The sequence below is a fragment of the Melospiza melodia genome, chromosome 11 (assembly GCF_035770615.1).
Source record: "Melospiza melodia melodia isolate bMelMel2 chromosome 11, bMelMel2.pri, whole genome shotgun sequence".
NCBI lineage: Eukaryota > Metazoa > Chordata > Aves > Passeriformes > Passerellidae > Melospiza > Melospiza melodia.
This window is the reverse complement of record NC_086204.1, coordinates 23244359-23271137: the sequence shown is the minus strand read 5'-3', so window position 1 is coordinate 23271137 and position 26779 is coordinate 23244359. Positions and strand designations below refer to the sequence as shown.

Sequence of the window (26779 nt, the reverse complement as noted above, 5' to 3'; positions counted from 1 at the left end):
TCCTGGCTATGAGTTGCCTTTGGGATCTTTGCTGTTCGGCCAAGCCCCCTCACTTTTGGATTTCTGCCCATTTTCTGCAGGGATTTCAGTTGAAAGTTTCCTCCTGGCTTGGCATTTGCTGTTGGGAGTTACATCTGCTTCACAGACCTCCCCTTTGCACTCACGAGGTCTGAGGACATTTTGTTGTTTCCTGCATGCCAGGTCCCCAGGATGGAGGATAGCAGCATTGCTCAGCCCTTGCTGGGACTTGGGTTGGCTGTAATGAGCATCCAGCACTGGGGATGGGAAAAGACTTTGCCTGAACCTGCTGGAGTCAGGAATGTGGCTGGTTTGCTGGTGACCAGGAAGAGTCTGCTGGGTTACTTGAGCTTGATCCTGACTTTAGGGGTGTTACTTGGACCTGAGACTACCTGCAATGACTGTGAGAGATTCACTCATGAGCAGGGCAAGGATGATGTGGAAAAGGTTCAGCCTGCAGGTCCTGGGAGGATGCAGGCACAGAGCTGAGCTCTGGGGTGATGGCTCCTGTACTGGGTTAGCTGGTGATGGTGGTGGTGGGAAGCAGCTGCACAGAATTTCACAGCTTGTGCTTCCCTCCTGCCTCAAGAGCTGTGCAGGGCACTTCAGCTCAAGGTTTTACCTTTTCTGCAGATGTGAGACACCTCAGCCATCTCATGCTGTAGTGGAGGCAGAGCACAGATGAATCCTGCCTGTCCTTGGTGTGTCCTTCTCCTGTCATCCACTTCAGGATCTGCCCCTAAGCCATGTCCCAAATGGGGACAGGCAGAAAAGCAAGGGGCTTCTGGGGTGTGCAAGCTCCAATTCCCTTCAGCTCCAGCCAAAATTGATCCACCAGTGGCTGCTGCCCAGTTAAATGGGCCCGGCAGTGTCTTCTTCACTTTTAATAACATGCTGCTGCAGGCGCCAAAGACTTCCTATTGCACCTGCACCAAACCAAGCTGACAGAGAGAGGGAGGAAAGCAGAGCAAATGCCTTGCAGGGCTGGGCTGAGCTCCCTCGTGGCTGGCTGGTCTGGGAGGCTGCTGAATGAATTTAATTTTAAAGTCTACCTCTGAATATTGTGCCTCAAGAGCAAACCCTGGCATCACCTGCAGCTGAGAAGCTGTGTTCTGGCAAAGGAGTATGGATCCTGCAGAGATGCATCCTGCTGCTCGGGAATCAAACCCTCATGCTAAACCCTCCAGCTGTACGCAAAGTGCCCATCAGCCACACCCCCCTTGCCCTGTGCCCCGCTCCCCAGCTCGCCTAGACCCGAGTTTAACACTCATGTGTGAGAAAGGCCAGAAGCGCTTCCCTCACTGGAGCTGTCCCGCTGCCAAACAATCGCAGGCGTTTCAGCGAGGCCAGAGCATCACACATCTCATCCCCGGGGAGCGACACGTCACCGTGCCCGGAAGGGAACCGCGGTGTCAGGGCCACGCCGTGCCTGTCCCTGCCGCGACACCCGTGGGGTGCCCGGCGCCGCTCCCGCCCCACCCGGGACTCTGACCCCACGGCAGATCCCCGCTCCTGCCAAGCCATCCCACGCTGCCTGGCCGCTCCTGCCGGCGCCGAGCGTGCTGGCTCGGGCTTGCCTTTGCCGAGCAGCATTTAAATACCGCAGCGCGCTTCACAACTCACCCCACCTCCGAGAGAAACGGAAAGTAAGTGCTCTGTGCAGAGAAAGTTTTTCTCTTTCTTTCTTTTCCCCTCTCCGGCATTTCTGTTTTGGATGGCGTCCAGCTTGGCCTGGCATGGAAACCCCCGGCTGTTTGTGTGTGTGTGCAGAGCGGGGAAGGATGAAGGGAGAGGGATTGTGAAAAGACGGGGGGAGGAGGGGAAAACACTCCGGGATTTCATCTCCGCTTCCCAGCTCCGTGCTGTCCGGTGAAAGCCGGAGCTAGCCAGGGGCACGGCGCTACCAGCCAAGAAGGATCTCAGCGCCCAGGAATGGAGCGAGGGCGCGGCTGGGAGTGAGCGCCCACCCGGGAACCTGCGAGCCCACGGCGGCGGATGCTGGGGCTGGCAGGCCCGCATCCAAGCGGGTTTTCCAGGGACAGCTGGAGCTGCCGGCAGGGTCAGGATGTGACATCACTGACCGGAGAAAAACCCTCGGCCCCGGCTTCTCTAACGAAACCCCCGTGAGCGCTGGGGCGAGGCGGTTCTCCCTGCCGCTGTTGCTGCTGCCATCCCCAAACTGCCAGCAGTCCCCACAGAGAGCCGGCCTTGGACTTTGTATCTTTTTAATTTTTTTTTTCCTTTTCCTGAATAAGAGCCCAAAGTGCAGCGGAGGGATTTGAGAGTGGAAGCCGCCGTGCCGGGGGATGAGGTGAGTCCTGGGAGGTAAAAAGCCAGCACCGCACTCCTGAGGATGCTCCTGGGGGGCTTTGGCGAGACCTGCGCTGGCATTAGCCTAGGAAAGAGCAATTCTTCGCCCAGCCGGGCCATGGACGCCTGCAGAAGGCTCTTCCCCTTCCTCCGGGGTGTCCCAGCCCGGCAGCCAGCGTGTAAATACCCACTGTGTGTAAATACCAACGGGGATCCCCGGTCTGGGGGATGCTGGGCAGGGATCCGTGCGAATGACCGGCGGTGCGCTGGGAAAGGGGTCCCTGGGGGCAGGGGACAGGCAGGGGAAGGCAGCACACGCCTTTCCCGGCCGGGACAGCCCCCGCAGCGGCTTTGCCGGTGTCGGTGTCGGAGCGAGGGTGGAAAGTTGTGGGCGGGGGAACTGGTGAGAGCAAGCGGCGGAGATGGGTTTTCCGCAGCTGGTTTATCTCCTCTCGTCTTCTTCCTTGAGCTCGCAGGCCTGGAGCTCCCGGTGTTTGGAATTACGGCTCTGACGACGGAGTAATCACCCTTGGGACTGAACCAGAGCTGTTGGACACCACTGAGGCCATTGGACACTTGTTTTCAGGGCTGGCAGCAAGTTACTGCTAGTAGCAGTGAGATCTCAGCTCCCAGGAATGAGGTACCCCAAACGCCCCCAGCCCCACTGGGTATCATGCCTAAAATGAACGGGACATGCTGCCTCTAACCTCGAGAGATGCTGCTTTGCTTTTCTGCTTGGAGGTGTCTTGTGTGAGCTGGGAAAAGCTTTTTTGGTGCCTTTGTGCCAGAGAGCTGCTGCTCTGTTGGTGGTGTGGCAGGGAGGCAGGCAAGGAGCAGGGCAGAGCAGGGGAACAGCAGGGGACGTCTGTAGGGCGGGTGTAAGCAGCCCCGTTCCTGGAAGCCATCCAGGTCTGTTTCTCACGAGCTGGGGATTTCCAAGCACCATGTGAGTTGGGGGAAGCACCAGCACAGCTTCCCGCTGGCAGCTGTCCCCAGCTGGAGCGTGGGGCCTGAGTCCTGCTCTGCTCCAGGGATTTGGGCTCATGGATGCTCTCATGGGTCTCTGCAGCACCAGGGGAGTTTGCACAAGGAAGGTTTGGCAGCAGGGAGATGCTGCTGAGAGCCCAGGGCTTCTCTGAAGTTCCCCCAGCCCATGTGCTGGGCCTTGATCCCCCTCCCGGCGTTCTGCCTTGGCTCATTTCCTGGAATGTTCTATCGTTTAGGTTATATTTGGGAGCAGCAGCCAATAACCCCGTTCTCACGGACAGCCCAGCTGGGGCTTGGCTCCAGCAGGAAGCACAGAGGGAGTGGGGCCAGTGCCCCAGGACTCTGCTCCCAGCACCCTCCTTCCTCAGCCCCCCTGCCTTAGATGATGACAAGGCTGAAAAGGCTTGTAAAAAGAGGGAATGTGTGTGCTCCCTTCCCTGGAAGCACCATTTGCCCACAGTCCCCCGCTGGGTCAGGGCTGCAGTGTCTGCAGTTTAGGGTTGCCTGGGAGAAGTCTTTGGGACATGAGTCCCAAGGAGCAGCCCTGGTTGCAGAGATGCTCTAGGACAGGCTGAAGACTAAACTGCATCTGGACTTTGGGGCTTGAGGGGAAGCTCAGAGACAGGGCTGCTAACTCCTCAGCCAGGCAGTGAGGCTTCCTAGAGCAGTGAAAAGCCAAATGGGGCCTGCAGGTTTCTGGGCAGACTGTCTGTCTGGAGGCTGTCTGTCTGTCTCAGGGCTCTGGCACATGGTGGCTGAGCTGATGCTGTCCTTCTCCTCCATCTGGGATGGGGCTGGGTGGGACTTTGACACTGCCTGTGGTGGGGAGAATCCCCTAAAGCAGAGAAGCAGTAGATATCTGGGTGCCCCAAAAGCAAGATCCCCTGGGGAAGCCTGAGGGGGATGTGATAATTAACCTGCATTTTGCTCTTTGGTGCCTGGAGCTGGACAGGTCTGTGCTCTGCCTCCTTGGCCTCTTCTCAAAGCAGTGGGAGCTGAAGTCTCCCTGCAGGTTGGCACAGTGCTGGACCCCTCATTGTGCTCCCCAGTGGTAGCACTGCCCACGAGGGTTGGAGTGTGCTGCTAACACAGCAGTTTCCAGGCAGATGCTTCTGCCAGGGTGTCACTGTCCTGTGGTGGATCCAGGGAGGATGCACTTGGCTCTGGAGCATGGGAGGTGCTGGTGTCAGAGCTTTCCTCTCTCCTTACCCTTCGTGGTTGTTAGTGCTTCCCAGAGACACGTGCAAAGCACTCTTTCCCCTGAAGCCTCTGCTGTTGCAGCCCTCAATATAAAGGGAGCCTGGGGAGGGAGATCAGTTTTGAAACTGGGGACACTGAGGCAGGGAGCAGCACTGTGACCATCCTGGAGTCTGACAGTGCATCTATCTGATCCTCCCTGCTGGTTTTCTGACTAAAGCTTATTTAGGGTCAAACCCAGAGGTTTTCTTTGGCGACCTTGCCCCCATGCCTGCAGGACTGTGAGGAGGAAGGCACACTCCCACAGCTCTGCCTGCTCTTCCTTTTTGTTTTGTCGTTTCTAAACAGATCCTTCAGAGTTGTTTTTAATTTACAACAAAGCCCTCGCCTTGTTGTGTTCCTCTGTGGTTTCCAAATGATAAGAAAGTAAGAAAGAAAGAAAGCTAGTTTAGATAAAAAACAAAACCATCCCTCAAACCTGAAATTAGCGCCTAAGTCTGACCCTGAACTTGCATCCCTCCCATCCAGTTAATTTCCTTTCATCTCTGGACTTGCCAGCAATCTAGGACATCCATTTTTCACATGTCTGTGCCTGCTACCTCCCCAGCAGTGGTTCTGCCTTGTCCTTGCACAGCTGAACCCTGTGCTTTTCTGGTTCTTGCTAAACCCCACTGAGTTTTGCTTCTGCTGCCGCTTTTAAAACCAGCAGGACTGAAGCCAGCAGCAAAAACAGGGGTAGGAGTGAAGCCCAGCAGCCTTCATGGACGGGGATGGGATTTGTGGCCACTCAGCTGGGTTTGTAGCCAAGCTCCGCAAAGCCAAGGCTATTTTGGGAGCATGGATGGGGGGTGAGCACTAAGGACGCCACAGCGTGGATGTCCCGTGGGAAATGCCAGCCTCTGTCCTCCCAGAAACTTCACTCATCCTCTTCCAACCATCCTCTGTGGGGACACAGGGTGACAGCAGGGCGAGTCTCCAGCTCCACCTGCTTCACTCCTTGTCCACTCCCAAGCGTATGAGGTTTGATTTGGGGGTTTGCAGATGCTTCAGAAAGGGGTTTGTGGACCCCTGGCGTGCCAGCAGCACCCTGTGATGGGAACTGTGGCGTGGGGAGGAGGGTTTGCAGCCTTTGCCAAGGTTCCTCTTGGGAAGCTTTGATTTTGCAGTGGGAGCTGAAGGCAGGGAGCTGCAGGCTGCTGCCGTGGCACCGGCCAGGGCGGGACCTGTATGATCATGTTGTAGGAAGTTGCTGCCTGAGCTTGCTGGATAACACTTTGCCCTTAGGATTTCCCAAAACAGGCAGGCTGAGCAGAGATTAGCACTTGGACGGATCTCCTGCCCCACCCCAAGCCCCAGTGCACCACAGCATGATTTCTAGGAACAGACAGCCCTGAACATCAAACTTAGCTGAACTTTGCACCATAAACCTTGGAAGATTTCCCATTTTCCATCTCTTTACATGGATCTGTCCCAAATACTTGGTCAATGATGGAAGAGCACCAGTCAGGTTGTATGCAGGAAGGTGGAAACCTGGAAAATCTGATTTTGCATTGGCTGGAGCCCTTTTCCACTAGTTAGATTCAGGCTGTGTCTGGGTCCATTCACAAAGGATTTTGGTTTTCTTCCCAGAAAACAGGTGGGTGCTGAGTCTCTGCCTGAGGGGAATCTGAGGCATTGGTGACTTTGCAAAGCCTGTTTGCTCCAAGATGGTGCATCCCATCTCAGTGCCCCATCTGCAAGGGCCAGAGCTGGGGTCTCATCTCCTGGTCCTGGCCACCACTGCTCCCTCTACATTGATGCCTCTGGGCAGTGAAAGCTTTGAAGTGAGCTAGAGGACAAATGTGTTCTTTGGCTCAGTGCCTCTCTCTGCTTCTTCAGGTCATTAATCCCAGCATGTATTTTTGGCTTTGTGCTAAATGTAATTTCTGGAGAACATTTTTTCTCCAGTAAAGATTAACAAGGTCTTTTAACGACTTGGTGATTTGATAGTGGTGATGGTGAGGATCTTGAAAAGAAAACTGCTGCCTGGGGAGCAGAGAGGCTGTGCTGCCATGCTGGCATCCTGCAGGCTCAGGGACAGGTCAGCTCCAAGCACTTGGGCAGCAATGGGTTTTGCTCTCCATTCCCACTCAAACAGATGCATGGTAGTAAAACATCTGGCAGATGTTTAACAACCTTGTTGCTCCTTTTTTTTTTTTTTGGAACTGGTGTTTTATTCAGATGGTGCTGAACCACAAAGCACATTCCCACCTGCCTGATGAGTGAGAGTAGCGCAGAGATCCAGCTGTGGATGATGCAGGGATGCAGTTTTAGATGAGTTACAGGTCTGGCTTCAGCAGATGAAATGTTTATTTCCCAGTGGTTCAATATTTGCGGAGGACTTGCAGCGTGGGCACTAAAAGAGAACTGATTTCACTGCTGTCAGCCCCTGCAAGTGACATGGTTGATGGGATGTCACCTGCCAGGGTGGCTGCTCATCACCATGGAACAGCCCAGTCTCTGCATGGAGGAGTGTGCAGACAGCAACAGCTCCTGAAGCAGAGCAGATGGAGCCAAGGCCAGCAGAAATGGTGACGCAGAGAAATGTTTGTTGGCATGACTTCCCCTGCTGAAACTCCAGGGAAGCCTGGCTGCAGGGCCAGGCACTGCTCAGCCCCATCATTCCCACTTTGCACTGTGGGCAAAGCCTGCTGAGTGCCTCATCCTGAGGGTATCCCAGCACTTCCTCCATTACCAAATTAGGAACCCTCTTGCAGTGGTTATAGATAAATATATATGTATGTATGCACACATGCCTTTGAGAGTGTTATGTGTTAGCAAACTCCCCAGAAGGCTTTTTTTAGAGGTGTTATCAACAGGATGTGCTTGAATATGTGGAATCCAGGAAGTCCTGGATAAGGGCTTTTCTTTAGAGCCTCACTGTGCCCAGAGTCCCCTGGCCTCCCATGGGATCCATGGGGATTGCTGTAGCACAGGCCATTCCTGAGGGACAAATAGGAGTCATGACATCATGCTGGCTGCATTGGCTGGCATTTTGGAGAGATTGTGCTCTTTTCTGAAGTGGGAAACAAGCTCTTTGTCATGGTTGGAGCCAGTTGCTTGGAGCAGGGAAGAAAAAGCGTCCAAGAAACAGCCCCCAGTTATTGCCCAAAAATAAATGAGGGTGACAGGGATGTGGCTCTTGAAATCCCACCCAGCCACATGAGATGGGGAAGGTCTGTAAATACTCTGGTGTTGAAGTCATACTGCATAACATTGTGTGGTGGCTGTGACCCCCTCTGAGGGGCAGAAAGCACCTAAAAACACACAGGGTTTTGTATCTAGGTACAGCAGAACGTGGTGGGGCTCACGCTGTGCTGCGAGCTGTGTAAGAGTGGCAAAGCTCTGGCTCCAGCCTGTGGGAAAGGCTGTGGTTGTGCACTAATGGCATTCATGCTGGGCTTCACACCAGCACCAGGGCGTGCATCCATGAGAGGGCTTTGGCAGCATGTGCTGGCTGCAGTGCAGAAATCCCTGCAGGCAGATGCTGCAGGCATTGGCATGATCACTAGGTGCTGCTCCCTCCCAGTGATGACTCTGGGGTAAGCCTTACGGGGAGCAGAGGGTTTCACTTGAGAGATGTTTAGCTGATCACAAAATAGGACCTGCCTCAGGCTCAGGACTGAGTTTAGGAAATAGAATTTAAACAACAAGCTTTTGGCTAAAGTTATCTTTTTAATGATGAATGTTCATCCAAGGTTTGTACCATTCCCTCCTGCTCGTGACTTTGGGTCAGTCACTTCCCTTTTCCATAAATATTTTCCTTCCTTTTTCTTAACTGCTTCTCCATCTCTTCCCATCAGGGGGAGGCTGTTGGAAGACTTTCTCTTCCCTAAGCCTCAGCAAGGCATTTAGCACAAGGAGGCCTTGGTCTCACATTAACACCACTGGTGATTAATGCAGGTAACAAAACACACAATTCCAGCCTGTCCAGGACAGCCTTGGGCGGATGGGATTTCCACTGCATTTCAAGGAGGAAAAGGAAAATACAGGCCTCATCTGTGCTGCTGCTCTTGGGCAGGAAGGGGTGAGCTCAGCACTTTGCTGAGCCCTGGAGTCCCCTGGATCATCAGCTGCACCACCAAGGGCTGCCGTGTGCATTGTGTGCATGCCGGGAGAGCCGGCGGCATCCTGGCAGCGCTGTTCTGCTGTGCTGGGCTGCGTTTCCCTCCTTCGGATGTGGGTTTTGTTCTTTTGGACAAACACACCAGGCAGAACAACAGAAATAATCCCCCCTTTTCCCATTGATCCTGGCTCTGGGGCTGTGTGAACCAGCAGCCAGCTGTGGTCGCAGCGCGGTCCCCGGGGCCTCGCTTGCCAGCCGCTGCTGCAGGGTCAGGGGTTGTTTGTACTGACAAGTCCCTGGGAAAGAGATGCTTCTCCTTTGCCAGGAGAGGGAAAGGCCACCAGAGTGGGACTGCCTGAACTGGTGAGCTCTGCTGATATCACGGCTCTCACTTTATTGCAGCACTTGTTGGTAAAAGTGTGGAAGGAAGAAGTTGGCTGGAGCCTGGTGAACTCCTGGGGTGCTCAGGAGGGAGGAGGGCTCTGTCTCTGCCTTGCATGGGGCACATGTGGCAGGAGCTGCTGTGTGAGGTGGCAGCAGCTGCTCCAGGTCACCCTGGTGGGTGTGAAGGGGTCAGAAGCTCACTCCAAATCTGTGTCCCCACGTGCTGTCAGAGCAGTGGGGTCAGTGGTGCAAACCCCTGCAAGTGTGTCCACGCATGCTGCTGTCTTCATGTGTGACTGAAATGTGTCTCCTTCTCCTCCCAGAAACCTCCATCCCTGAAGACCCCAGCCCTGGGTTCCATGTTGCTCTGAGCCTCTGCCCTCACCCTGGCTGGCCCTGCCCACAATGGCCCTGTGTCTCAAGCAAGTCTTCAACAAAGACAAAACCTTCCGTCCCCGGAAGAAGTTTGAGCCGGGCACGCAGCGCTTTGAGCTGTACAAGAAAGCCCAGGCCTCCCTCAAGTCTGGGCTGGACCTGAAGGCTGTGGTGCAGCTGCCTCCTGGCGAGAGCATCAACGACTGGATCGCCGTGCACGTGGTGGATTTCTTCAACCGCATCAACCTCATCTACGGCACCATGTCCGAGTACTGCACCGAGAGGAGCTGCCCCATCATGTCCGGCGGGCTCAAGTACGAGTACAGGTGGCAGGATGACAGCAAGTACAAGAAGCCCACCAAGCTGTCGGCCCCACAGTACATGTGCATGCTGATGGACTGGATCGAGATGCTCATTAACAATGAGGACGTCTTCCCCACCAGGATAGGTGAGTGGGCTCTGGTTCCCTGCAGGAAAGATGGGCTTGTTACCGGTGCAGGTTCCCAAGCTGGTGTTGATGAACTTTGTGATTCAAAGTATTGTGGTGTTTCCCTTTCCTGGTGTTTCTCAGTGTCACACCCTTTTGCTCCAAACTGAGTTTGGGATTTCTCACCCTACCACTAGGGGATGGGGAACACAATGTTCTCCTTTTCTTTGCTTGAACTTATTCTGTGTTTGTGAGAAATGTAGGCTTGTAGGTCATTAGCTTCCTTGCCTTTCCTCAAGAGGCCGAGCTGCGGAGCTGGTTAGAGGTGGTCATCACATCCCTGCTTTCCTCTAAACTAATCAGCTCAGTTTCTTTCTGGTTTTCCATGTAGGTTCATGGTCCCAAGATCCAACCCTTGCTGCTTCGCTCCTCAGCCCCTTTCCATCTAAGCCCTGATTAGACCTCACATTTTGCCAGGTAGCTGAGGCACTGCTTGAGCAGAGATGTCCCTAGGACGTGGCCTTGCCACTGCCAAGGCCCAGGGTGTAAGATACACCTCTTCAAAAAGAGCTGCCTGCAGCAGCTGCCAAAGGTAGCACAGCTTTCAAACTGACCTCTCTGCTGCTGACTGCAATGCTCAGCAGCTGCCAAGGCTGATATTAGTTGCTACTTAGCTGCTTTTTGTCATTTGGAGAGATGAGTTCAAGGGTTGGAGCTGATGGGGCTTCCAGAGTCTCAGGTCATGCCTTGGAGAACTTGTTTTTCAGACAGAATGTGAAACTACTTGAGTGCAAAAAAAAAAAAGATTTAAGTAGCTTGGGGTTGGAAAGGCATAGCTTTGCAAGTCTGCTTGACCTTTTTTGTTTGCCAAGCAGACAGAGCTTTATGAAATCAGTGCAGCTTATGGTCAAGATTTTCATTAATGTGCTGGGAAACATTGAGGAAAATGGTCTGTGTGGGATTACTGGCATTACTCACTGTTGCAGCCCCATTTGGCTGTGCTGTACATGTAGCTGTGTGTCTTTTTAAGGAAAGTCTCTGGCCCTGGGAGCCTGAGAGGGGTTGTGAGTCTCTGCAAGCAAGAGGGCAGGCAGTGCCTGCAGCCTGATTGTGCCAAACTGTTTTGGTTTTGGGATGGGGTGACAGCTCCAGACCCCTGATCTGCTCTGGCTTTGCCTGGAGTGAGGGTGGTACAAGTCCCTGAAACCCAGAGCAGCAGGCACTCACTGCTTCTTCCCCTTGCTGGTGATCTGGACAGGCAGGGTGGCACAGTGCCCCCTGCTCATGCTGGAGGACAGGCAGGATGATGCCTTTGGGGTGTGTGGGACAGGCAGTCCCTGGGACTCACCAGGGCATTCCCTGTGCTGTGGAGGCACCTTTCCCTCGTGGGCACAGTGGTGTCCATGCCCTGCAGTGAACAGAGGAGGCTGGAGGTGTGGCTGTCAGTGCAGGATACCCTGGGCCAGCAGTCCCAGCCCTGCTGGGGACAGTCCTTGGTCATTCTGGCTGCTGCTGAGGGGTGAGACAGCAGCCACAGGGAGCAGGGTAGGTGTTCCTCTTCCTGAGGTGGCTTGTCCCCAAGGAGAAGATCTGCATGCCATTAAAAGCATTGTTTTACTCTGCTTTCCCTCCAGCCAGAAAGGAGTGTCCTGATCCAATTTCAGGCCTTTCAGGTAGGATTTGGGATGTGATGCTGCTTGACACTGCTCTGGGAAGTAAAGGTGCACAGGGAGTATTAACACCTCAAAAAGCAGCCAGCCATGGGAGGGACATTGCAGCACCCCCTGCTCTCCCACATCTCTGTCTCTGAGGTACAAAAGCCAAACACAGTCATGGTCCTGGTGGTTTTCACTTCATTTCTGGCACTTCTCCGTCTGAGTTGTGCACATGGGAGGGATGGCTGGTTTCCATTTCTCCTTTCATTTCAGTTTAGGGGCAGTTCTGGGTGAGATCCAGGATGACTGTAGATGAACATGGGTCAAATCCATTTTCTTCTCTTCCAAGGCTTTCCTGGGGTCCCTTTTCCAAGCCCTTTTGTTGTGGGGACCCTCATGTCCCCTGATTGACTTCAGGCTCTGTGTCAGCATGTCTTGGTGGTGTTGGCCTCACACAAGTGAAAAGGAGCTCAGGCTGAGGTGGCACTCTAAAACACATGAAAGGCTGTTGGGGGAGGCAGAGGGAGGAGGGAGCTGGTGGCACTTTGTCATCAGTGTGTCCCCAATTATCTGCCTTTCACTGGCCTGCCTTGCTCGTTGGTAATTACTTGGCAGCTCTGGCATTTCAGAAGATGGAGTGTTTGGCTGAAGGGAAATGCGCTGGATGACAGAGGAGGCTGGCCAGGATGGGGGACTTAGGGACAGTGGCCAGGGTGGCCAAACAGAGGTGCTTAACCTCTCTCCTAAAGAGCAAGCCCTTGGGAAAAGATCCAGGACAAGGAGAATAAGGCACTGAGAGGACACAGAGAAGATGTGAGCTGTTTTAAGGAGAGGAAAAGAGCTTGATGAGGTGATGAGGGGAAATTACAAATGTCATGCTTTGGAGTTGTGGTGAGACTCTTGGATGTTAGCAGCAGAGATGGATTTAGCTTGAAGGTTTGTTTCACTCCTGCTTGTGCTGGAGAGGTTCCTGGGCACAGCTGCCCACTGTCTCAGTGTTTCATGGGCTGTGTGCAGCTCAGCTTCCCCTCCTGGCCCCTCTTTGCCATGTGCAGTAAAGCTGTCCCAGCACAAAGATTTCCCTGGCTAAGGCCACCTGACCGCAGACAAAACAGACTTTTTTCATTTTAAATTTGTTTTTAGAAGCAGCAAGTGTTCCCCAAACTCACAAACATTGCTGGAGGCTAACCTCAGCATCCTCCTGCATCCAAGAGCCACACAGCCTGAAGCAGTTCATGATTGCTGCTAGGCTCCTGACAATTGAGAGGCATCTCATGGGTCAGAGGAGGAAATCTTTCACCCCAGAGTGAGGGGCTCAGCTAGAAATGAGTAGAGATGGTTCATTTGTGGGCTCAGAGGGTCCTTAGGCCTCACAGGGGACCCCTTGGCTGGGGTAAATGGTCACAGCTGCAGCGACCAGAGCAGAGCTGGGCTGATTTGCACATTAAAGCATCTGCTCCTCCAGCACAAGTCAGAGGTGGGAGGGGAGCAGAGTGACAAACACCTTTGGTTTAGCCAAGCTGTGTGATACAGAGCTCTTGGCAGCTCTGCAGTGAGGCCAGAGGGACAGCTGGCACCCCACAGGGCAGGAAGGGAGCCCGACACCAGCAGACAGTTTGTGACCTGGCAGAGTTAACCAGCAGTACTGCAGCCCTGGGATGGCACCAGCAGAAAATCACTATGGTGGAGATTATTAGCAGGTCTGGGGGGCTGCCAAGCCCCCTGCATTCCACAGCAAGGGTTGGGAGAGATTCTGTGTCTTCCCCATGCCCAGGGAAATCTACCTGCAGGGCTCCATGCCACTGTCTAATCCTTTCTCTGGAGTGGGAAACTGTTTGTCAGCCAGTTAAGATGAGACAAATCCCTGCATGGCCTGAGCTCTGCCAGCCTGGTGACTATAAATCTACAGGAGCTGCAGCCTTTCCAGACAACCCATATCATCTGGTGTGTGCTAGTGCTTTGTTTCCACTCTTCCAACCAATGTAGCTGTCCTGAAAAATACATTTAAACAGAGAGCAAGCATTTTCCCCACGCAGGGGAGATGAATAAATGATTCTACAGGTGTACTTTCACCAGCTGGTAAAACTATATCAGTAGATTTATTCAGTGAGTGGACATCCATGAACAAATTACCAGCTGGGAAATCTCCTCTCCTCCCTGTAATCATTGTGCCCTCTGGTGCCTGGTCTCAGGGAGCTGCTGCTGGGCAGTGCCGTGCTGAGCAGCAGGGATGGCTGGGTGGGTCTCCAGGCTCCATGGCTGTGTCTGCACTGCTCAGGCCAGCACCAGGCTGGCTGCACGAGGCCAGGTGTGCTCCACCAGCACCATGGTGGCTGCTGAAGCCTCGCTGCTGTTGGATGAGTGCAGACACAGGGTTTGGAGCAGCCCCAGGGCTGGAAGCACCCCGTGCTCTCCGCCAGATTTGCCCGTGGCTCAACAGAGCACCGGCCATGGGAGGTTTTGTAACAGTTCTTGGAAAGCTGTTCAAAACTCAAACCTGTCATTCAAGCATAGTCCCAGAACACTTATAAAAACCAGAGAAAACCTGGTGCGAAATTATCCGATACTTTCTTGCCATAACAACAGGAGAAAAATGTTCAGAATTCAGCTAATTATTGGTGTTCTCTCAGCTGGCTCTTTTTTACATGATTTGTTGAGGTTTTTTTCCCCTGCTTTTTTTCTTCCAAAATTAATACCACACCAGCTTGCAGCTGCCATCATGCCATTAGTTTTAAACAGGGCTTTAAACACTTATTTTTAGGAAAAATGAATCACTGGACACCACGGTGGCCAAAATGAAATTGAGAAATAACAACAACAATTCATCGCGAAGTTCACTGAATTACTGCATTTGCAGAGGAAAAAAATACAATTGCCAAGAAGCAAAATTGCTTTCCAGTACTGATTCACCATGAAAAAATTAAATTGGCTGGTGCACAAGTGTTGGGGATAGGAGATGGCAGGAAAGATCCAGGATCCTTTGGCAGTCCCTTACCCTAAGCACAGGCACTTTGTTACCTCTCATTTTCATTTCCTTTTACACATGCTTGCCTTATGTTTTGAAGCAATCAGCACAGAGTGGGGAAAACAGATTCCTTGGAGCTTTAAATAATATCTTGGGATTTTCAAACAAAACGTCCAAGACAAACTAAAGGTGCCAATTCATTTTAGGGCTGTGAGTCACTCTGCTTGGAGTGAAATTGTACCTGCTGTACTTACAGCTTTTTGCCTTGGCTTGGAGCAGAAATTCTTCCTAATATCTAAACCAAACATCATGCAAGAAGAGTCAAAGGGGGGCTGCTCCCTGCCAGACTGGGGGCTGCTGCTGCTTTCTCCAAGGTTGCTGGAAAGTAAATGTAAATGTAATTTCAGTGCTTTTAAATCAGTCCGGGTGGGTTTTGTGATATTCTGCTCCCCTAGGGCAGTCAGACCACTATCAATGGGATGAGCTGGGATGGTGTTTTTTGGTCTCTGCAGGTGCTCAGGGCTGGGGAGGGAGAAGCAAACCCAAGCAGTGTCACCCTGTTGGGGTGATTTGTCCAACCTGGAGGTCCATCCTGACTTTCCCCTGGCCTGCTGTATTTCTGTTAAGAGGACACCTCAGCCATGCAGGGCCTGTCCCACTGGACTCATCCCTCTGTCTCATCCATCTGCTACTGCCTCTGGTTTGTGTCACGATGTGCCACCTTCAAGATGGAGCAAGTTCCCTGAGCAAGGGCCACCAGTGTCCCACTCCTAGGTGGGAGCCCTGTGGGGAGCAGCTGTCCCCCTCCATGCACGGGGAAGGGGCCCCATCACTCCAAGGTCGCTGTTTCAGTGACCCCTCCCAGGAGCCAGAACAGCCCTGGTGGGAACGGCAGTGAGCTCAGTGTGAGGCTGAGCACCTGCACGGGCAGGAGGGGCACGTGTGGCCACAGATCCCTGTGCCATGGCTGTCCCCTGGCTGGGACGTGCTGGCTGCAGGGAGGAGGCACAGCCTGCCCTGGCTGTGTCCCCTCCGTGCTGGGGAGGATGTCACATGTGCTGTCTGCTGGACATCCGCTGCAGCGGCGCTGACCCGGGGCAAGCCGCGTTCATGCCGGATCCTTCTGCTGCTCTCAGAGGCAGCCTTTACTGCAGAGTCTCTTCTTTCAGCTCTGGGTGAGGGGATGGGGTGTTTCTCCAGCTCCCCACCAGCATGGCCAGTGCCTGCTGGGGCTGCTGTGGGTTTCTTTCCAAGTCCAAGGCAATCAGCAGCGAGGCACCGCTGCTGGCAGAGGCAATCTGCATGTCAGATATCCGCCCTGCTTCCTTCCCGAGAGGAAGTGCTTTGATCAGCTGGCACGGAGCCCTGTGCCAGATGCAGGGTCCAGTCAAGCATCTCTGGCCTGTATTGAGGATCCTGGCACAGGAGACAGACCTGGCTGCAGCATGGGGACAGGAAACAGGACCTTGCTGTGCCTCTCTGGGCAGGTGTGCAAGCGAGGGTGTTGTGGGGAGAAAGAATCAGAGCCGGACCCGAGCCATCCCAAAGGACCTCAATGAGGGGGATGTCCTGGCATGGGACCTGTAGAAATTAGTGACATTAGTGACAGGCAGCCACCGCTGCAGCCTGGCCGTGCCTGGAGGGGACAGCCGCACACTGACACCTGGTGATGGACACAAAGAAGGGCAGCTCAGCCTCAGCTCCGGGGAGCTTCCGATGATCCTGGTTCGTGTGAAACACAGTGGCTGGGTAGCCCAGAAGTGAGCTTGGAGGTCCTGGCAGCCTGATGGTATCTTTCCATACATCATTAGGTTTAGGAGTTCAACAACTCACATAGTTGCTGATGACTGTGAGATTTTAATTAGCTAACCTTTAAAGATTCTTTGTAACTCAAACTATTCTTTGATTCTGTGATTTAAGCTAAATCTCTGTTTTCTGATACAAAAGCTGCTTCTGGAGAACCCAGAATGCAGCTGGAGGTGTTACTTCTCTAAGTCTCTCAGCTGCCAGCATGTCCATGAGGACTTGCTGGTGACAGATGTATGAGACAAGACAATTCTGGGCTAACCTCAGGACAAAAGCTGTGGAAAGCCACTTGTCACCATCTGCCATGTCTGGAGGTGGCCCATCTGACATCTGCACCATAGGTGCTGTCAGCCCTGGGAGCCTGAGATCTGTTTGATCTGCTGTTCACTCTCTGAGCTTATTTCCTTCTCAGCTCAGGACTGGGTTGAGGGTTGCTGCTTTCCTTCACTATCACTGTTTGCAGTTTGGCAATAAATTCCCAGTGATGGTCAGCTTGGATTTCTCCCTCACTGCCTGCTTTGACCAGGGAGATAGTTGGTGACTGGGACAGGTGACAAACTGAAGGCAGAAAATGCCTTCCTGTGTGCTCCTGGTCATTGCTGAGATCCCAGCTTCTTCTGGTCCTAGAGAGATGACAGGCTGTCCAGGACAATGTGTCCAGTTCCCCAGCCACTGCCCAGAAATGTGCATTTGCCAATAATTATTTGCTGTGCTCAGCTTTATTTTAAAAAAAAAGTTTCTTAACCAGTTCTTCAAAGCTGGTCTGCAGGGCCAACCTAATGGCATGTCTGAGTCCCCAGCTGGGTGATTCCAGCTTTTATTTGCTCAGCAAATCCTCACTCAGGTCAGAAAGCTCAAAAAGCACTGTGTCCCTCCTGCCTGCAGGGGAACCTGCAGGGCTCTCTGCTCCCTGCCTGTGTCAGACTAGCAGGCAAGGAGAGCTCTGTAGCCAAGGGTGCTGGGCAGAGGCAGATCTGCAGTCACATCTCTGAGGTGCTGGCATAGGGACAGCCTAGTTGTACTTTGCCAGATGTGAACACCTTTCCTGAAAAGTCCTAATGGGTTCTACCAGAGCTGGTGGTGAAACAGGTCATGCTGAGGTCCCTGCTGCAGGAGCAGCCCTGGGGCTGCAGTGTGCTTGTGGTTATGCAGATTAGTGTCCACAAATCAGTCTCAAAACCACCTCTGTGTGATGCTGAGCCAAGGTCTGTGTCCTTCTCCAAAGGGTGGCTGGGACATCCAGATGTGGGATGAGCACAGATGCTTTAACCTTACCCTCTGCTCCAACAGTGTGCATGTAGGAAAGGGAGACTGGGCTGTGCTCAGGGTGACTCTGCTTTAGACCAAAAATAATATTATTTTACGAGTTCCAAACCCAACACCTGCCCAGCCCTGGTGACTGAAAACAGGCTCCACACGTGAAGGAAGGACAGAACCTTTGTGTTTGCCACCCACAGAGGAGAGGGGCTCGGCACTGCTGCTGGGAAACAAAACTGCGGGAGCCTTTGGGGAAAAAAACCAGCTTTAATTGCCTAGCAAGGCTGGTGAGAAAGATTCAAAGATAAAATTACCATTTTTAATTTTTTAGCTAAGAGACTTGCTGATGCTTTCCTGTGCACAGAATGTGTGAGCTGGCTATGGTTGAGCAGAGTTTGTTTGGAAGGATTTTCAAGAGGTTATGTGCTGCATTAATAAGAAGCTGAGGGAGGAGGCTGGTATAACCGTGGGAAGGAAGGTTTTTATTTTGTTCTTTGTGTATTTGCATTGAATTGCTCTGGGGAGAGGAAGAAGCCTCAGGAAAACAAATATCAGTTGTTTCATTCTCCTCTTCACAAAAAAAAAACCCCACAAAACAACAACCCAAAAAGTTTAGTGTTTCAAAGCCATGTTTCCTTTAGAGATTTACCCCAAGGTTGCTAGCACTGATGGAATCACACCCTGAGATTTTCATTGTGATAGCAGTGTGTTTTGAAAAGGATAGAAATATCCCACAGTGTGTCCTTGTGTGGGACAAAGCTGAAAGTACAGAGCCAGATGTGGTGGGTCCCAGCCTATGAGGGTATCTGAGGATTATACAGGCACAATGAAATGAAAACCTAAACATCTTTAAGATGGGCTGTTTTCTTCCTGATTTAATGAGACATTTTATTGAAATAAGGATCAGGAAAAAGGTAGAAACTCCACCCATTTCTGCTGATGCATCAGAAGTGATGTGTGAGGGTGTGAGGAGGAAGGAAAACAGTGCAAGCCATGCTTTTGGGTTCAGAGGAAGGTATGTTTTCTGGTGGCAGATGGTTTGGCTTTGTTCATGGACCTGGGTAAATACAATTTGACTTACATTGTGCCTGTGCAGGCTTGTACGGAAAGGCAGGGAGAAGGGGCAGAAGGATCTTCTGCCAGATTCCTCTGGATTGAGCCAGATGTGGAGAGTTGCAGCCTCCTCAAAAAAAACCCACTCTTTTTTCTCTCCTATGGCAACTCTCCACATCCTGAGCCCATGCCCGTGTGAAATTGCTGGTTGGGCAATGAGGGAATATGTGAGAAGAGCTCAATGGCACACTGCCCCAGTGTCACTCTTGGCATTAGCCAAGGCTCTCCTTCCTTGTCATCTATGACTGCCTGTCAAGCATGACAGAGACTTTAAATGCTAACTGGTTTATTTTTAAAAAGTGTTCATATGGCTTCCAATTTGCTTCTGCTTTGCAGGTGTTCCCTTCCCCAAGCAGTTCCAGCAAGTTTGCACCAAGATCCTCACCCGCCTCTTCCGTGTCTTTGTCCATGTCTACATCCACCACTTTGACAGCATCATCAACATGGGTGCTGAGGCTCATGTCAACACCTGCTACAAGCACTTCTACTATTTCATCAGGGAGTTCAGCCTCATTGACCACAGGGAGCTGGAGCCTTTGGTAAGGATTGCCCTGCCATGGGGAGGTGGTGGGTGAGTGGTGTGGGCAGGACACAGCACTGGTAGGTTTGGATTGGGGCTGGACTCCGAGCAGTGCTGACCCTCTCTGGACTCTCTTGGCCACCCTACCTCAGACAGACAGTCATGTTTTCTGTCCTGGGACCATCAGCCTTGGTTCTCTGAGTGAGAAATTCCCAGCAGCACCAAGGAAACCACTGATCCTTTCTTAACCTTTGCCTCTGCTGTTATGTCTGTGAACTGAACTTCAATACCCTCAGGACCCCACAGAGTAGTGTCCCCACGGTGACTTGGTAGCTCTAATGCAATTTGCACATCAAACTGTTTCCAGCCACTTGTGCCCAACTGGCTTCCAGGAGTCAGATTTGAGCCAAAGTCTCCTCTCCACAGCTTTTCTTTTAACATTCCCTGCTTGAGATGCTAGTGTGAATTACACTGAGGCTGCAGGGAAGGCAAGCCCTGATAGGACACACAGCTTCAGACAACAGCTGTCCAGGCCATGCTGGAGAGCCCTCACTGGACCTCCCAGCTTCCCTACAGCCTCCCTTGGGAAGCAATTAGTCAGGCAGGAGGTGAGAGCCCTTGACAACAGCAGGATCTGTGGGAAGCAGAGGCCAGACAGCCCAGGGCTCATAAAGCAGAAAATGCACAGTTGGTTTTGTAAGAGAAGCAGGTTTGTCACAGACAAGGTTGAGTGTAGTCTGACCTAGGGAGGACATATTGCAGTGGGGAAACAATTAATAGGAAACCCTGGTTTTTTTTGGCATGTTGTGATAAGGGCTGTGCTTGAGAAAAGGCTATATTCAGCAGCAGAGAGTCAGGGAAGACCAAGAGGATATAATAATCCAAGAATGAGCTGAGAAGAGTCCCAGCTGCTTACTTAAGATCTGAAGGTGGGGGAGATGCCCTTGCCCCTAAGTGCTAAGCACTTTGCTCCTCTGCTTTCATTTGTCTCAGTCATTTTTCGGCCTATCTGCTCTAATTATGATTTAAGGGGATGGAGAGGTGATGGTCTAATTAGGGGGGACTTGAATGACAACAGTATCGACTTTAATTATTTTGTAGAATTCAGTTGTAACGTATATTATCAAAATAGCCCTCAGCTCCATAAAATGGCAGCTCAGCATCAGCCTGTCCTCTCTCAGTGTTCCTCATGACAAACCTCTTCAGCATTGCTGTACAGTCCACAGAGGTGTCATCTCCTTGGACTGCTGCTTGCTAATGTAAATAATTAACAGCTGGCAGCCAAGGCAGAGGCTGACTTTGCTAAATAGGCTTTCAATGCCAGTGACTCACATGCAACATGAGATGACTGATGGGTCTCCATAAATCTCAGGTGAACAGATTCTTTCCCTGTGATGCAACCACTGCTGAACTACAAGGAAATGAGACACATTTGCCCCTGGTCTATCTGTGTCTCATTGCCTGCCATCCAAGCCTCAAGCAGAACCAACCACAGGGTTGAGAGGAAGGACCAGGGGGGAGGAAGGGCCTCCTCCCCTCAGGCACTGAGCTGCTTTAGGTGTGTATGAGTGTCCTGCAACCAGGCTGCCTCATCAGCCCAGACAGCTGTCCTAACCTTGCATTTAGTTAGTCCCCATGAATCCCATGACAGACTTCTCAGCTTTCTCCTGGCTGAACCTCCCTTTGCAGCTTCAATTTCCCTTTTGTCAAGCTTCTGTGGGATGTGATTTCTTAGCTGCAAATCTTGGGAACTGAGAATGAGATCCTTTGTATGGCAGAACTAGCAAAAGGCAGCGATTCACTCTCTCAGTAAATCAGGGAAGATGGGGCCAGAGGGAAGCCATGCACTTGCTTCCTTGATGAGGGCAGCTCGTGGTGCTGGGCTGCAGCACTGGCAGGGCTCCACTGGTTATGCTCTAAAGCAGAGCTGTGGGGATTTCCTGGGTGTGAGAAAAGCCTTGGACATCTGGGGCTGGTCTGGGGAGCTCACTGGTGACTTATCAGCCCTCTGGTCACTGCAGTGCCCCCTGTTCATGGCTGCTTGTGTGCCTGGTGTTGTGCTAGCGGGGTGGGTGCAATGCTGCTGCAAGAGGATGTGCACAGCCCTCTCACCCTCTTCCTTTCCTTTCAAGATGTTTGCAAACATTTCCTGTTTGCAAAGTGATTTTGTGGCAGAGCACCTACTTTTCATTTGATGGCCAGATTCTGAACTCAAGTGATTTTGTATGTTGCTCCTACAGGAAAACCCTCTTTGTCACCATCCCTGATGGATTTGAAAAACAAAGTTCTCAGCACTGAAAATCAGAGTTTGCTGCTTCTGTCTCCCTTGGTTATATAACTAAAGGAACTTTTATGGGGTTATTCAAGGTTCATCATCCTTTCCTAGTTCCTCTTTATCAGAGTTGCAATCTTCCTTCTCCACAGATCAGTCCTACTTCCAATCTATTTTTAATGTGCAAACCTTCCCCTGGGGTGCACGAGGAAGACCAATCTGTGGGCACACAGATTCACAAGCCACGAACCCAGTGAACCAGAATCACACTTTCCTCACTTCAGAATTTACAAGATGCTAGTTGAGCTTTTCAAGGCAAGGACAAACACCATCTTCCACCAGCTGAAAGCTGGACACCTTCCTAGTGTGGCTGGCATGATGCCATTCTGGCTAAAGAAAAGTCTGTAATCCCAAACAGAGCTGGAGGTTTCCTGTGGCCCTGTTATTAGCACTCATTTGCATTTCAGTGTGACTGTGGGATCCCTGCTGAAACCACAGGTCCTCTGGGTGAGCTGTGGTCAGCTCCTGGAGTGACAGCAGGGAGCTGCTCCGTGTCCCATCTCCTAAGGCTGCAAAGAGGGCTCTGAGAGTCTCATCACCTTGTGTGGCTGCTCTGCAGCTGAGCCAGGAGCAGGACCTTCATCTTTCAATATCTCAGCCAAAGCTCTTTCCTTGGACTGCTCTCAAGGCTAGGGCACAGCCAAAATAACCTTGTGCCACAGAGACGGGGGAGAGTGCCAGGATGGAGCTGCTGAGGCAGCTGAGTTCCCAGGAGGGCTCTCATGGGAAACACCAGAAGGCTCCCCAGGACTCCCACGGTTGTTTCCCTGGGTTGGTTTTGGACACCTCCCAAACTGCCTGACACGTCACACTACTCCAACCTGTCTTTTGCACTTACTGTTTCTTTCTTTTCTCTCCTCCTTCAATGCAGAAAGAAATGACAGAACGAATTTGCCACTGAAGTCTCCTGGCAGATGAACTCAGCTGGATCACTCAGAGTCTGGTGGGACAAGACAGACCTGTGGTGGGAAACCTCTTCCCTAGGACTTGCTCTGGGCATTCCAGCTCACTGACCTATGAACACTGCAGAAGTGCCTCTTCAGGCCAGGACTGAATTCTAAGTTTTTCAAGAACCTCTGGACAGATTTTTCTTCTTTTAATAGATACCAATCCCTGTTGTATGGTTCCTGTTTTAGAAAGCTACTGACTTACTGGAGAATGAGGCAAGTTGGTTTACTTTTGCACACTCTGATTTCTAAGACTCAATCTGACATCAAATTTTCAGCAACTTTCCCTCTTGTTTTGTCCTCAGCTACATTGATCTTCAGATGTTTCATTATCAATTCCTGCCCTGTGAGAAGGTGTGACCTTGGCTACCAGGTGTTACCTTTCCCACAGGCAGTGGGTTTGTGGTAACACCTGAGATCAGCCCTGCAGAGCTGGTGGCATTTCATCCCACTGCCTTCACATGGTTAGCTGTTGATGTGCTGTTTTTAACCATGAGCTGTGAATGTCTCCTTCTGCCCTAATTCATGCTTTACCAAAGGGACCGTTTTTCCCTTCAAGAGATTTTTCACATTTGGAAGAAGGGACTTGATGATGTTCTAAGATGCATCCAGTAGTGCTTGGACTAATGGGAAGTGCCCCCATGGCTGAGGAGGTGAACGAGGTCACTATTCAGTGTGATCAGCACACACTACCTGAGAAAGTCTCAAAAACTGGTGGGAAGAGACCCTTGCCAGAAAACGACATTTTCAACACGTCAGCATTTCCCGAAGTGTTGTCTTGGCTCAAGATGGGCAAATGCTGGTTATAGAAACTGTTGGTTTTCCATAACCAAACCTTCCAGCAGGTGAAGAAGGACTCATAAGAGATATCTTCACTACTCTGCACTCAAGGTCCCCTTCCAACCCAATATTCTGTGATTCTGAAACCTTTTTGACCATCTGCAAGCTTACTATTGCTTCCTGGTCTGTGCCATTACTCCTCCAAAAGGTATCATGTCTCAAAATTTCCTCCCCTTCTGCTTGCAGTGTCTGATAATTAGTGTTGTGTTCCTTGTGCCATTTTAATTTTGACAAAAATATTTTTATTTTTCCTTTTTTATTGTTTTGGGGGAGTGAAAATCAATTCATCTGAGCCACATAATTTTTATGTTTATGTTTCCTGTTCTTTTTCTGGGAAAGTTTTCTATATCTGACACAGATAATATTTATAGTCTGGGGTTTGCCCACTTTTGGGATAGGGAGGGGATGTGGCTAGAAAATGTAAATGTTTAGGCCAACATTAATGTGCACAAGTGAATTTTTAGTGCTCAAAGCACTTATTTTGTTGTGAAAATATTTTTTTAAATCTTGTGTACCAGATGTATATTTTTACATGGTAATAAAACAGAGCAAAATGGACACAAAACCACCTGATGCATCATTCCAATATTCTCTGTGTAAAATAATCAAAATCCAAACATATTTGTTCTGTTACTAATTAAAGAAACATTAATAAGCCTGCTGTACTTCATTCTTCCCTGATCCATCTGTATTTAACAGGCCTAATGAACAAGGATCACTTGCACAGTGGTTTTCCCCTGAGAGCTGCAGCACTGATGGATCCCAATGTCATGCTGAGACCTTGGCTTGCATCTCAGAGAGTGGCTTAACCCAGGCCAGTGCTGCTGGCCATCATCCTCCCCCTGCAGGCTTTGCACCAGAATTCCCCTGAAGGCATTTTCCCAGCTATCCATGGTGGTGAGCTTCACTATTTTTTGCAAAGCTGTGTATCCTGGAATCCGTGTTCCTGCCTCTTCACGTAAATCAGAACTGCACAAATTGTTTGTGTAGCATGAGTTGACAACAGCTTGGTCAAGAAGCTTCTGCTTTCCTGAGGAGTGAAGCCTGGCTGGGCTCAATGCACAGCACCCTCTGGCAGCTGGGAATGTTGGAATTATGGAGAAGCTGTTTCACCAGCAGGGTCTAAGGCATGAACTGATAGCAGCCTACAGCTACTTCCAGCTGAGGTACAAGGATGACAAAGTCCAGCTCTTCTCAGCAGTGGAATATTGTGAGACGGTGACCAAGAGCAACAATTTGCAGCTTGGGAGGTTCAAAGTAGACTGCGGAAAACAAAATCCTAGGGAATGGTGGAGTCAGCAAACAGGTACCCAGAGAGAAAATGTTAACCTTTTTTGGTTAGACAAGACTTGGTGTAAATAATTTCCATAAATAAATGAAGCACAGAAGCCGGCTTTTATTTTTGTCCTCCCCATAGCCCTGAGGCAATGAGTTCCACCAAGTAATTTATTCACTATGAATTGCAAAAGCGAAGTGTGCTTCAAACCCATGCCTGAGGAGTTCAACCTTCCTGCTTTGGGACTGCTTCCTGTTTATCTCCTCCACACCATGGAGCTCCTATAGATTCCTGGGGAACAGAAAACACTATTTTTGAAAGATCAACTCACAGCCTCATCTCAAGCACTAATTTACAAAGAATTTCAAAGGTCTTGTTGTGGTGTTTTTGGGGATTTTTTTTCATTTCTCTCCCTTTTAAATCTGGTTTACCCAAGGAAATAAAGTTCATGATTATGCTGTGACAACTGTCCTCAATAACTCTGGAATCAGTTTAGAAAGGAGACAGGGAGATCATTCACTGCCAGAAAGATCTTTTTGTTTCTCCCCAAAACACTGAACTATTCCCCAGATCCTCATCTATCTGAGTGCCTCCCAGCCTGGAGACTTTAAGGCCTGAGATATTTATGAAGCAGAAAGTGCTGAGATAAGTATCAGAGTCAAACTGCTCCTTTCATGAGTCTCAAGTGTGCCTGTGAAGCTCCAAATCCCCAGAGCCTCAACAAACATCCCTGAGCCATTTGAAAGCAGACAGGAATCCTGGGATACATTAAATATGCACATATCACTTGTCAGCCCCAGCTCCTCAAATGACTCATCTGCTCAGCTGCCTGCCAGGTGCTTGGACTCATCTGTCCCTGTGCAGAATTCCTGGATTCCTCTGATGAAGGGCAGATGTGCTACTGCCAGGATTTTGGTTTTCGTCTCTGCAGCCAACATTTCCTTTGGAACTGATCAAAAGTCTGTGGTGCTGGTCACCAGGTCAGGTAGAGGCTGGCATGGGACAGACTGTGCTAGACAATATCTGCAGACATTGAGGAATTTAGGAATAGCTTTGGATGGGAGAAAAAGGGCTTTGTGGAACATAATGGCAGCTGTCCCTGTTGCCACAGGGATGTGGCATGGAGAGGGCTTGGGCTCAGCCAGTGAAGCAAACTGCCTTTGGCCAGGCATAGGCAGGGATCAAGGCTGACCTCCTCCGGCAGGACATGGGGTGGTGGTGGAGGGTTTGCTGGTCTGAGTGGTGGCTCCTGAGTTTAAGGCTGGACAATACTCACAATAACCACGACATGATCTGGGCTGAGATATTCCTCTCTTGGTAAAAGTTTATCAAATGTAAGAAAAGTCTGGGGAAGAGCAAAAAAGAAGACAACTAGAATCTATTGTTTCCAAGGGTTCAAAATCTGTCTGTGCTGGAAGATGACCATGAATCCACTCAAGATCAGAAAGGGATGAGATGCGTTAATAACACTAGGTAAGGTTAATTCCACTCAATACACTGCTAATTCCTTGCTCACTCTTTTGGAACTGAGATAACATGACTCAAAAGACTTTCACAACTAGCTACAAGAGTGCTTCTCTTGAATGTGTGCAGCTTTTACTTTCTGAGGAGTGATGGCTTTGCTAACACAGCCTGGTTGGGCAGGTTCAATCATGCAGGTCAGGGAAGGACAAACAACTCATAAATGTCAGGAAAACCCTGAAGCAAGACAGGGAGAGACCCTGAAATGTCATGTCTGTATGGAGAACAGAGCACCATGAGGTCTTCACACAAGAGAATTTCTTGCTGTAGAGGTGGCTGTGAGGGAAACAAAAGCGTGGTCCGCCTGCAAATTTCTTGAAGGTTTCAGTGGAGCACAATCCATTAATCTCCAAAGAGACACCTTATGTTTATCCACTGGGGATTCCAGGTGATGTCACCTGCTACTGACACCACAGGGCAGGACTCACTGCCTGTGTGGTCACTCAGAGCTGGCCACACTTAGGCTGCCCCATCATCTCCGGTATCTCCCAACACCTGAGCTCACCCAACGTTACACCCATCCAAGCTGGCTCACCAGTGGGGCCAGCCACAGCTTCCTCAGCAGCAGCAGGATAACTGGGATAGCACTGTTCAGGCAATACCCACTGGATACTGAGTACAGCAACTCCACAACTGCTGCTTTTAAATGGATTTGGCACCTGTTCTCCCGAATCATGTCTTTTGCAGAAAACCCAAAGAAATTTTGGGACTTTGTAGGTATTCTGGATTGTAGAGCTTTTCTTA

General features: G+C 50.9%; 1 protein-coding gene across 5 annotated transcripts; it reads left to right on the top strand.

The window, feature by feature from the left end:
• The first annotated feature begins 1589 nt into the window (after nucleotides 1-1589).
• On the top strand, nucleotides 1590-26217 carry MOB3C (MOB kinase activator 3C). Of its 5 annotated transcripts, none has more exons than XM_063166049.1 (6): nucleotides 1590-1664; nucleotides 2274-2329; nucleotides 2798-2968; nucleotides 9325-9824; nucleotides 18936-19138; nucleotides 22323-23803. In XM_063166049.1, the coding sequence occupies exons 4-6, from the start codon at nucleotides 9407-9409 to the stop codon at nucleotides 22350-22352; spliced, it is 651 nt and encodes a 216-aa protein (XP_063022119.1). In that variant the 5' UTR covers nucleotides 1590-1664; nucleotides 2274-2329; nucleotides 2798-2968; nucleotides 9325-9406; the 3' UTR covers nucleotides 22353-23803. The 5 variants fall into 5 exon arrangements, 4 of the variants coding, with proteins under 4 accessions (XP_063022119.1, XP_063022121.1, XP_063022120.1 ...); XM_063166051.1 differs by having other exon boundaries at nucleotides 1594-1664; nucleotides 2805-2968; XR_010029028.1 differs by lacking the exon at nucleotides 1590-1664 and adding an exon at nucleotides 23938-26217 and having other exon boundaries at nucleotides 2026-2329; nucleotides 22323-23386.
• Nucleotides 26218-26779: the final 562 nt, after the last annotated feature.

Excerpts from the sequence above, each read along its gene's own strand:
- MOB3C (XM_063166049.1), top strand. The coding sequence starts at position 9,407 with ATGGCCCTGTGTCTCAAGCAAGTCTTCAACAAAGACAAAACCTTCCGT. Across the intron at positions 9,825-18,935 it reads CGTCTTCCCCACCAGGATAG|GTGTTCCCTTCCCCAAGCAG; the intron begins GTGAGTGGGCTC and ends TCTGCTTTGCAG. Across the intron at positions 19,139-22,322 it reads ACAGGGAGCTGGAGCCTTTG|AAAGAAATGACAGAACGAAT; the intron begins GTAAGGATTGCC and ends CCTTCAATGCAG.